This window comes from Pipistrellus hanaki, assembly GCF_964339955.1.
Source record: "Pipistrellus hanaki genome assembly, chromosome: 3".
In the NCBI taxonomy this organism is placed as follows: Eukaryota; Metazoa; Chordata; class Mammalia; order Chiroptera; family Vespertilionidae; genus Pipistrellus; species Pipistrellus hanaki.
The window spans coordinates 87,101,924-87,114,783 of NC_140505.1; the positions used below are offsets into that span (position 1 = coordinate 87,101,924).

General features: G+C 37.7%; 1 protein-coding gene across 4 annotated transcripts in view; it reads left to right on the top strand.

Moving 5' to 3' along the window:
* Nucleotides 1-12,860, top strand: part of NBEA (neurobeachin) — a 796,980-nt gene that overhangs the window by 735,594 nt on the left and 48,526 nt on the right. For all 4 annotated transcript variants that reach the window (XM_084879290.1, XM_084879291.1, XM_084879292.1 and 1 more), the window contains one exon: nucleotides 5,220-5,387. In XM_084879290.1, coding sequence (XP_084735416.1) covers nucleotides 5,220-5,387 — 168 coding nt within the window. The remainder of the gene's footprint in view (nucleotides 1-5,219; nucleotides 5,388-12,860) is intronic.

Sequence of the window (12,860 nt, forward strand, 5' to 3'; positions counted from 1 at the left end):
AAAAACACCATCTGAAGGACGTAAAGTTCTAGTAGAGTGATAAACTTGTCCGTGTATTTTAAAATAGTATGGCCCATGTCTTGATGGTGATACAATATTTGCACCCATTGAAACAAAAGCAAAAGAACTATTTATTGAATGAATATTTTCCATGAATTTTTTACTGTCAGAAACTTTGATTATCATTAATTTTTTTAAAATATGCTGGGTATTCTGGAAAATGTATATCATTTGGACAAACTTATTTTTGCTACAACATCAAGTAAATTTCCCATCAGATGGTTTTTCATAGGAGAAGTTTAGAGATAGGCAGAATTGACATGTATTATAACAGTCATTCCACCACAACTATGTTTGATAATTTCATCCTCATTTACTTTGTTGTGAGGGCAGGTCCTACCATTATTGGTGTATTTGTCAATGGCTGTCCTTCAGACATATTCTATCAACGACGCTGGCTTCTTTTGGCTTCAGAGGTACATTTTGCCCAATAGTTGGTCTTCAGACATATTCTGTCTTGATGCCAGCCTTTAGGAATCAGGCTCCCTCCTCTCTCCTGTTAGGGTCCCTGGTGGGGCCGATTGGGGTGGGACCAGCTGGAGAGAGGGGTTAGGGGAGGTTGGGGGGTGCTAATTGGCTGCCAGTGAGCGTGGGGCGAGGCGGACAGGGCACTGGAGGAGTCCAGAGCTAAAGGCCGCAGGGGTATTCTTCCAGTCTTTGTGGCTAGTCACTTGGGTTGGTGGCCTGCTCAGTGGCCACTGCTGGGACATGGGCCCAAGTTGGAAGGAGATGGGGAGGGAGCCCAGCCCTAGTAGCGGCACAAGAAGGGCCCGCTGAGGAGCCCTTCTCCGCATCATGACCCTTGGTTGTGGCAGCATCTGCTGGCGATCCTGAGGATGCACTTGAGGCTGACACTCAAGTTTCTATGTCCAGCGGGAGTGGAATTTGCTCCCAATCTTGCAAATGCTTGAACTGAATATAAAAGTAGAAAGGCCAATGTGGTCAAGCTGAATAAACCTCTGTGGGAGGTGACTGTGGCTGATCAGGGGACAGTGCCAGTCAGGGAGCTGCAGGCCCTGCCCCCCATCACCAGGCTGCTGCCATTGCTGGTGGCCTCCCTTTGAGGGAGGCCGATTGGAGGACCCTTTTATTATATAGAATTATAGTAATGTTATATTAGTATCATGAAGATTATTATATAATGTTCATTCTATGAATATTCATGTACAAATTTTATTTAACTACTCATTTCCAGTTCCTTTGTGCATATAACTAAAAGTAGAATTGAAAGGACCACTCTGGCTGTAGTGTTGGGAATGAACTGTGGAGGCACAGGGTAGAATCAGACATATCTGTTAGAGGTTTTTAAGAGATGATGGTGGCTTGGAGTATGGTGGTAGCAGTAAAGGTAGTATGAAATTAATTGATTTTGGATTATTTTAAAGTTAGAGCCAACATTCTCCACTGCAGTTGTTAGCCGTAACCATTTGCCCACACATTTCTCTAGTCTTATAGAGCTGGGTAATGATGGGGGGCAAGTGTGTAGAATGGTGATAGCTGGAGCAGTAGAGATAGGCCCACTAAATTTAATAATTTCCACTGGAAATGGGTTGGGGGTGGAGGTTAGTGCCCATTTCCACTTTGAGTTCCAGCATAAGTTCCAGCAGCAGTAAGAGACCAAGTCAACATGTTTATTTTCCATTAGATTGTCATTTTTCCCCAGGATATGGAATGCTTTCTCATCTGTATTTCTTCTAGGTCCTATGTCTGACACATGGTAGGTGCTCAGTAATTTGGAGCTGGAGAGAGATTAGACTATGTTCACTTTGTGTTTTTGCATTTCAGTGGGATGTGTTTCTGGAGATTCAAAATTTGTCTTCTTTATCACAATATCACTGAGTTCTAGAATCCTACCTGGTACATAATCATTGCTCCATAATGAATGAATGAATAATGAATGAATGTTTGTTCCCTCTGAAATTCTCTTTTACCAGATGTTCTTATGGTTCACTTCCTTTTTGTAGTTTTCAAATGTCACAAACTCAAGGAAGCCTTCTCTTTCCACTGCCTCTAAATTAGCAGCCCCAGCCCATACATACATACATACTCCTTAATTTTTTTTCCTGCTTTTCTCTTTTACTTAACACGTATCACCTTCTCACATACTCTGTATCTTATTAATTATCTTGTGTTTTGTTGGTGCACCACTGTAATGTTAACCCCCTGGCAGTGATTTTGCTGTCCTTTATTTACTGCTGTTATCCTAGGATCTAGAATAGTATCTGGTACATAGCAAATAATCATTATATGTTAAATGAATAAGTGAGCTTTTTTGCCACCCCCACTCTCACTTCTTGATATTTCTTCTTTCTTATGACCAATACATCTTTCCTATTGCTTATTCAATCAATAAATATTTACTAAAAACTTATATTTAATGCTAGGTTTGGAGCTATGGAACTTGCAAAAGAAGTATTAGGTAACTAACATAAGTTGTTATGTTTGGAGGAACTTTGGAAGATTTTAATTAGAGGATTTCAGATGAGCATGATGGCTTCAGATGTCTGTTCCATAAGCAGCGTGTAAGAGGGGCGGGATGAGAGAAAGAGGTTGAAGTCTATTACATGTGGAGAGCAGTGAGAGAGCTGAGACTTGGTGATACCAGTGGGAATAGAGTTACGCCTCTGTATTATATATCCAGTAAGCAATCAACTAATAGAACAAAATAAAGTAAAATGCCAGACATTTTGAAAGGAATAAATTAAGAAAGAGATTGAGGTTAATAAATCATTACCTAAATGTGATCATAGAAAAGTTGAAAAGTATCATTCAGATATTTTATAGATTTTTAAAAATGAAAAATGTTTTCATTATATTTTTATAATTATCAGAGGACTCATTTCAAGTGTTTTTTATATATATATAAATGAATTTCCAATTGGTTTTAAGACCTTAGAAATGAGGGACATGCATCCAGAGAATGAATTCATCCACATATTTAGTTACAGCTATAATGTAGAAAATTGGTTTTTATTGCTATACATAGTTAAAATTTAAGAAGTTAGTTCTACAGCTTTTTGCTCATGTTGCTGAAATCAGTGTGCTCTTAAAATGAATAAGAAATTGATGATAAATGAATGCATTAAGTGAGAGGCATAGTGAGCCACACATTGTCACTACTCATGTCAGTTATAAACTGAACTCCATCTCTACATGACAAGTTACTTCTGGGAGGCTTATGATATCTCTTAGGAAAAGAAAAGGCCACCTTTTTTTCTGACTCTTTATGAGCTCATTAACTCTCAACAATTTCCCACCAGCTAGCAAACATCTAAAATTGCCAAGTGATTCCAAAACTGTATAAAAACAGAGTTGCCGAAACCGGTTTGGCTCAGTGGATAGAGCGTCGGCTTGGAGACTGAAAGGTCCTGGGTTCGATTCCGGTCAAGGGCATGTACCTTGGTTGCGGGCACATCCCCAGTAGGGGGTGTGCAAGAGGCAGCTGATCGATGATTCTCTCTCATCGATGTTTCTAACTCTCTATCTCTCTCTCTCTTCCTCTCTGTATAAAATCAATAAAATATATTTTTAAAAAAAAAAAAAAAAAAAAACAGTTAATTTCTGGCAGAAGGAAGGCATTCCCTTTTTGTAGAGTTAAATTTTGTAGAGGTAAGTTTGCATATTTAGGCATAAAAATATGTGTACCGTATTTTCCAGTGTATAAGATGTCCGGGCGTATAAGACGACCCCCTAATTTTACAGTTAAAACATAGGTTTAGGCCTATATTCGCTGTATAAGACTACCCCCCACTTCCGAGGCAACACCAATTCCGTTTTTAATAGACCGCCTCTCAAACTCAGCCAATCCAAGCAGGCTTTTTATGCATGCAAATTATACATGTTCTGTACCCAAAACTACTCTGTGTTCTAGTAAAAAGCCTGCTCAGATTGGCCAGAGTCAGAGAGGCGGTCTATTAAAAAAAGAACTGGTGTTGCCTCGGAAGTGGGGGGTAGTCTTATACAGCGAATATAGGCCTAAACCTATGTTTTAACAGTAAAATTAGGGGGTCGTCTTATATGCCAGAAAATACAGTATATCAAAGTTTCTAATAAAACTGTTGTGTTTCAAACTAATATTTCAAAATTAGGCATAAAATAATTGTAAAATAGGCATTTCAACTTATCTTTAAACATAAACATGACTTTGTAAGAAATGTATTTAATACTAAAATTTATATTGTACTAGAGGGCCAGTGCACAAAATTCATGCATGCGGGATTGGGGGGGGGGGGGTGTCCCTCAGCCCAGCCTGCACCATCTACAATCTGGGAACCATCAAGGATATCTGACTGCCCATTTAGGCCCAATCCAGATAGGATTGGACCTAAACGGCAGTCAGACATCCCTCTCACAATCGGGATTGCTGGCTCCCAACTGCTCGCCTGCCTGCCTTCCTGATTGCCCCTAACCCCTTCTGCCTGCCAGCCTGATCGCCCCTAACCACTCCCCTGCCAGCCTGATGGATGCCTAACTGCTCTCCTGCCAGCCTTTTTGCTTCTAACTGCCTTCCCCTGCAGGCCTGGTCACCCCTAACTGACCTTCCCTGTAGGCCAGGTTCCCTTCCCCCACCCCCAACTGCTCTCCCCTACAGGCCTGGGTCTCCCCAAACTGCCCTTCCATGCAGGACTGGTTGCCCCCAACTTCCCTTCTCTGCCGGCCTGGTCACCCCTAACTGCCCTCCCTTAAAGGCTTGATCACCCCCAACTGCTTTCCCTTGCAGGCCTGGTCCATCTCAACTGCCCTTCCTTGCAGGCCTAGTGCCTCCCAACTGCCCTCCCCTGCTGGGCTGACCACCCACAACTGCCCTCCTTTGTAGGCTTGGTCCCTCCCAGCTGTCCTCCCCTGCTGGCCATCTTGTGGAGACCATCTTGTGTCCACATGGGGGCAGCTATCTTGTGTGTTGGAGTGATGGTCAATTTGCATGGTACTCTTTTATTAGATAAGATAGATAATGGAGCGAAGAGAAAGTTAAGCATTTAAGAAAAAAAATTTACATTCACATTTATTAGATATTGTGTTTTGCCATTTCTAGGAGCAGAAGATCAAATATAGGAGTATAAAGAGCATATCCTGCTTATTTATATAGAATATTTCAAAGTAAGAAAAAAAGTGAACTAAGTTTGTATGGACTCTCATTTTCTTTTCTTGACTAATTTCAGGCCTTGGAAAGTGAATTTGTTTCTTGCCAACTCCATCAGTGGATTGATCTTATATTTGGCTACAAACAGCGAGGACCAGAAGCAGTTCGTGCTCTGAATGTTTTTCACTACTTAACGTATGAAGGCTCTATGAACCTGGATAGCATCACTGACCCTGTGCTCAGAGAGGTAGGTGGTCAGTCCCATAATTTAAAAAAAAATCTGTTACCCCTCAAACACACATGTGACTTTCCAGCTCTTTCTGTATAAATTTTTTTCAACATAAATTTTCACAAAATATTTGTATTGAAATTTATTTCAATCCTTGACAAATTTGGAAAAATGAATGTTATATATCAAAACCAAGTAATGAGATCTGCATGTTGTTCCTATATGAATTGCAGACATATATGATAAACTTAAATACCCTTACTTTATTTTACTTCAGAATCTTCATTAACATGCTTAATGACTATGTGTGTAATTAATAAAACATAGTTGAATATTTAAATAAATACTAGGAGCCCAGTGCACAGATTCATGCACCTTGAAAGGAACTGTGGGCCATGAGGCTGTGGTGGGCACAGGAGTGGGTCTTGGCCCTTCTCCACACCTTCACCTGCCTCCTCCCACCATGGCCCTAGGTCCCCCTCTGCCTGCAGCCCTGCTCCCACCACCACCACTCCCACACACTGATGGCACTGGCCCCGCTCACACCTGCTGATGACGCTGAGCAATTGGGGCCAGCACCAGCAGCAGTGCAAGCAGGGCCAGCAGCATTAGTGGGTGCGAGTGGTGGCAGCTGCCCTGATCACCCCTCAGGAGCAGGGGGAGATAGAGAAGTCCTGAGAATGATCAGGGCCAGCAGCTGCTGCTCACACCCGCTGACAGTGCGAAGTGATTGGGGCTGCGAATGGTGGCTCCAGTGCTGGCAGCAGGTGTGAGCACCAGATGGGATTGGGTGGGACTGTGGTGCACAGGAGCAAAGAATTTTCAGTAACCACCAGAGGCTTGATGACAGCAATCGGTGCCCTGCCTTGGTCTGGCATGCCCACTCACCTGCTCCACTATTCTGCCACGGCTAACACCCACCATATTCAGTGCTCTGCTGCCTGCTGCTGAAGCCCACCATGATCCGCATGCTCCCCCTGGTGGTCAGCACACATCATAGCGACTGGTTGTTCAGTTGATCTGCCATTCAGTCTATTTGCATATTGGGATTTTATATACAGGCAGTCCTCGGGTTACATCGGACTCGATGTACATTGTTTTGTGGTTATGTGGCCATGGGTTACATCAGACTTGATGTATATCGTTTTGTGGTTATGTGCCCATCTCTCGTTTACTTATCAAAGAAACTTCCATTATTTTGACATATGTACATATTTGCTTTATGATTTTTATTATTTATTTACCGCAAGTAAAGGTCAGGAATTATTATCTTTCTTTAATTTTTTTTTTTTTTTTTTTTTTTTTTTTTTTTTTTTTTTTTTTTTTTTTTACTGTTTCACTTCATTACTGCTGTGTATGTGCTCCATGTGAGTGATGTAGGTGCTTATGTAGTTGAGTTCCCAACTTACGGTGAAAATTGCATTACATTGCGCCATAAGAATGGAACTCTGATGTAACCTGAAGACCTACTGTAAATAGATACATAATAGTTCATATAAAATAATCTGCCAGTGTGTTTTTTTAATAAAAACAAAATTATAACCTTCTAGATAGAATACTCAAAAAATACATCAATGGAATAGATGAGGCTATAGTATTTTATTCCCATATCTTCTCACCCTAAAATTTTATAATGAACAGTTGGAAATTATATATTATAACAGCAATTATCAACATTTTTCATTTCATGGCACACATGAACTAATTACTAAAATTCTGCAGCATACCAAAAAGATGTATCTTTTGCTGATCTGACAAAAATTAGTATAATTTTGATTCATTCACAGTGATTATTATTGTGTTGGCTGTTGTCATTTTTTTATTTGACAATCTAAGAGAAAAGAGGTCAGTGCCCTTGACTAAATAGGTATTGTATGTTTTAAAAATTCTTGTGGCTCACAGGTTGAAAATTGCTGTGTTATAGTATTTGTATAAGTATTTTCAGTGAGAATAATTCAGATAAAATATGTAAATTGCTTCCACATTACACAACATGATTTAAGATAGGTGAAAAGAATGAACATATAACAGCTGCTACATAAGTGTCACTGCAAGGAAGCTCTATTTCCAGTCTTCTTTCTACCATCTGCTTTATGCAAAACAAGCAATCATTTCTACATTTTCATTCAGCGAAATTCTTTTTAATTTTTAATTTTAGAGGTGGAAAACTTGTAGATTTGGAAAAATAAAGCCTTACAAGAAGAACTTGTATCAAGAAATAAAGTTATTTCTTGCAGACCTCTATAAAAACAAAATGACTTTATTTGTATGGCTTCAAGCCAAGAAGAGGAAAGAGAAGGAACATGCCTCATGATCATTGATCATTGGACCCTATGGCTAATATTCAGAAAATACATTGCAAACATGGTATTAAATACAATATTATAGCATATTGTATACACAAAGAGGTAGAATTATTTCCTGAAGCTAGGAAGAAAAAAATAGAGACAGATAATAAATGAATGAGAGAGAAGTCAGATACAATGAAATCAGTTGGTGAAATAGGGATATTCTCTACAAAACATTACACTCACCTAATTTAGTATCTCCCCAGTTGTGTTCAAACTATAAGATTGTTTTGTAGGAGATAATTCTGACTGAGTTTAATTATTCTCTTAAAAATACACCTTTGCTTAACACACCCAGTTCTATAAACTCCTTATAAACTACATCCTCCTTTTAAAACCAATACTTTAGAATTATTTAAAAAATTATTAAAATAGCTTCTTATTTTATTCCAAGACCAACTCCAAATTACTTTTTTACTTTTAAATATTGTAGACATTTTTGCTCCTGAATATTTTATTATATACTTTATCCATTTATAAAGTTCTGTTCTTATAAAGAAAGTTGCAAGATAATCTTCTTGGACAAATACAAATACTTTAAGCTAAACGGAATCCCACGTTTTGAACTTTGAAGTTAGAGCTAAAATTGGATAAATAGCTTAAGGTTATTGATTCTTCCTTGACAGGTGAAATCATGAAGCAGCACTAATCACAGCAATTATGGCATTAAAATGTCAAGAAATTAGAGGTCAGAATAACATAATTTTCTTCTCTATGTCATATTTAAAATTGACATTTTTTGACAGCTTCAGATTTCTGGTTGAGAAAAATAGGATGGCTTAACTTATTTTATACTTGTAAAGCAGTAATTGATAATCTTTTTCATGATAGCCTCTGAACAGAAACATGACAGAGCAGTTCTGGTGCAAAGTTCTTATATGTAAACACTAGATCTGTTGGATATTAGAAATTATTTTAATTGTTTTAAGTTGTGGCTTACATCATAAACTAGAACCTTTTTTCATAAATGAGCTCAACTGGCTAAGTAGTTATTTTAAATATGATAATGAATATTTTTTCTTTTCCGTTTTTACATATTAATAAAAAAATATGTGATTTTATTTATATTTTCCTACCAAATTATGGCTGAGAAACTCCATCTTATGGCCTTCTTAGGTTAGTAATTATCTGGTCCCACAGTTTTCTACCTCCTTGCTATTCAAATGTGGTCCAGAGACCACTAATATCAGCATCACCTGGGAACTTGTTTGAACTTCAGACTCTCAGGCCTCCCCATCCTACTGAATTAGAACATGCATTTAAGGAGGTCCTAGCTGACTTGTTTGGAATAGAAAACCTAACAAAGTACTGCTCTAGTAAAAGAGTGTTAGAATGGCCTAGTTAACTTTATTTCCCTACAAAAGTAGAGAGAATGCTGTAATAAACCCCCATGTACTTATCACCAATTTTAAAAAATTGAACTCTTATTTTATCTATACCCCTACTCTCACCCCTCAACTAATAGTATTTTCAAATGCCATATCCATCTCATCACATCTAATACACTGTTTCCTTCCCCATCCCATGGGCATCTTGGAATATCTAGGGAAAAGGATCAAGCAGGTTTATTTTGGAGGAAATAAAATCTCCCCAAGCATTTAATATACATTCCCAGTAAAAACAAACAAACAAACAAACAAACAAAGATGAACCTAGCCTAAAGCTCTTATTAAATGATTTTTTCCAACAGTTCTCCTGAATCTCAAGTCAAATTTTCTTTAGTCCCATTCTTTTCTAGGAGTATAAAAATAACAGAATAATTACTAATGCTTATTTATTTCCAGGATGATATTCTTCTTACTTCCAAAGTTACTCTTAAAAATTTAAGGGATAACTAATGTGTATTTTCATTTTATTAAGCTGTGTTAAACTATTTTTAATATCTTAATCACTTTTATTAATGTAAACTTATTAGTCTTAGTCTTTTCCCATATAAAACAAAACAGTGAAGAAAAAAATTAGTTCATGAAACAAATTATCAAGGATATAACAAAATATGTAAAATTTGTTGTTAAAATGCTTCATGATGGCCAAAACCAGTTTGGCTCAGTGGATAGAGTGTCGGTCTGCAAACTGAAAGGTCCCAGGTTTGATACCGGTCAAGGGCATGTACCTTGGTTGCGGGGTGTGCAGGAGGCAGCTGGCCGATGTTTCTCTCTCATCAACGTTTCTAGCTCTCTATCCCTCTCCCTTCCTCTCTGTGGAAAGTCAATAAAATATATTTAAAAAAATAAATAAAATAAAATGTTTCATGATGGATATTTATTTATTAAAAGTAAAAATACCATAATAATATTAACTAACTTCTACTTCTAGATTTAAATCTATTTATGGGTTTTCCTTGTTGACACTATTACAAATGTTCCCCATTTCCTTCCCCCCTTTGCCCACTTCCATCCAGTATTCCTGCATCTGGCCTTCATCACACTGTTGTCTGTGCCCATGGGATATGCATATGTGTTCTTTGGCTAATCTCTTCACCCTCTTTCATCTAGTCCTTTTCTTTCTCCTCCCCTCTGACATCTGTCAGTCTATTCCATACATCTATGCCTCTGGATCTATTTTGTTAGTTTATTTTGTCCATTAGATCCCACATATAAGTGAAATCATGTGGTATTTGTCTTTCTCTGACTGGCTTATTTCACTTAGCATAATAATCTCCAGATTTGCCTTGCTGGTGTGGCTCGGATCAACCCATGCACCAAGAGAACATTCGTTTGATTCCTGGTCAGGGCACATGCCTACATTGTGGGCTTTATTTCCAGTAGGGGACATGTAGGAGGCAGCTGACGGATAATGTTTCTCTTTCATCGATGTTTCTATCTCTCTATGCCTTTCCCTTCTTCTATCTCTAAAAATAAAAAAAAAACATAATAAATAATAACAATAAAATAAGGAACTCATACATCTAACAAAAGAAAGATAAACAATCCAGTAAAAAAAAAGGGGGGGGGCAAAACACCTAGATACTTTTCTAACGTGGACATAGAGAAGGCCAAGAGATATATGAAAACATACTCAAAGTCACTAATCACCTGAGAGATGCAAATCAAAGGGACAGTGAGTACCACTTCACATCTGTCAGAATGGCTGTCATCAACAAATCGATAAACGACAAGTGCTAACAAGGATGCGGAGAAAAAGGAATCCTCATGCACTGCTTGTGGGGTTGCAGACTGCTGCAGCCACTGTGGAGGACAGTGTGGAGTTTCCTCAAGAAAATTAAAAATGCAACTCCCATTTGACCCAGTAATCCTACTTCAAAGAATATATTCTAAGAAATCAGAAACACCAATCAGAAAGGATATATCCCCTATGTTCATAGCAGCACAATTCACCATAGCTAAGATTTGGAAACAGCCTAAGTGCCCATCAGCAGATGAGTGGATTAAAAACTGTGGCACATCTATACAGTGGAATACTGTGCTGCTATAAGAAGAAAGGAACTCCTACCATTTGCAACAGCATGGATGGACCTGGAGAGCATTATGCTAAGCGAAATAAGCCAGCCAGAGAAAGGTAAATATCACATGATCTCACTCATTTATGGAATATAGTGAGCAATATAAACTGATGAACAAAAATAGATCCAGAGACAGAGAAACATGGAACAGACCGTCAAACCTCAGTGGGAATGTAGGGGAGTGTGGGGGGTGGTAAGAGATCAACCAAAGGACTTGTATGCATGCATATAAGCATAACCAATGGACACAGACACTAGGGGGTTAGGGCATGTGATGAGAGTGGGGGTAGCCAGGGAGAGGTCAATGGAGAAAAAAGGAGACATATGTAATACTTTAAGCAATAACAAATTAAAGAAAAATAATCATTTATATCTTGATATCAAAATATCTACAATTGATAATGCCAAACTAGAAAATTATTTACATGACTTCTCTTTGACAATGTGAAGTATACACATAAGCCTATCATAAAAGTCTAATTTGCTCTCAAACTTTTAGAACAGATATGTCATTTATTTATAAATACAAACACATTTATGCTAGAAATATTACTAGTAGTCAGAAAAAAATGTGTTGTTTTTAATTTAATTTTATGTTGCTAATATTTCTTTGTTTTCTTAGATAATATTTTCTTAGATTTTCAATATTTTTTTATCTGACAGGAATAATTATGCATACCTATGGATGTGCTATAGTGAAAATTTGCCCGTGGTTCACTTCAGTTTTCATTTTATTTTCTTGCTGAAATATTCCTTGCTATTACAGAGAACTGACATGATAGGTATGTCAGGAACAAACCTGAAAGATGTGTATTTTACTAAAATAGCTCTAATGCTGGCTTTCCTTATGAATTAATAAAATTTATAAGGAAGAATATTAATCCACTTCTCATCCCGATTATCTAAATGAAGGTTTTCATAATTACAACATTGATGGCCTCTACAAGCATTTTTATACATTCTATGAATTTGTTATCCTTTGTTTTTCTTTCCCTACTTCTGACTTCTTTATTTGATATGACAAGGGATATCAACACCACCCTCTGGGATCACTTGAGGGGGTTGTAACACAATGTTGTCTATTTATAAGTGCCATGATGCCTAACTGTCTTCATAAGAGGGATTTTCAGGTTTCTTCTGGCCAAGTATTCTGAGACATGATTAACAAATGATCAACAGAACATCTGATAAACATTTCTTAAAACTATCTTAATTCTCTCCCCATAATTACGAGATTTACTAACCTAAAATAATTAATAAATTAAAAAACAAATAAAAATAAAATTCCTGCATTTTTTAAAATTGGTATTGTTGAGGGTATTAAGATGTTTCATCATTTCCCACACGCCGTTGTCCCCTCCACCAGGTTCCTGCCCTGCCCCCAGCATTCACCACCCTATTGTCTGTGTTCATAGGTAATGCATATATGCATATTAATTAGTATATTTGTTTAATATCTTCCCACCCCCTGCTCATCTCCATCCCCCTTCCCTCTGAGATTCATCCATCTGTTCCACATTTTCATGCCTCTGGTTCTATTTTATTCACCAGTTTATTTTGTTCATTAAATTCCTTGTTCATTTGTTTTGATTTTTAGATTCAATTGTTCATAGATAGGTATTTGTTGCCATTTTATTATTTATATTTTATATCTTTCCTCCTCCTCTTCCTCCTCATCCT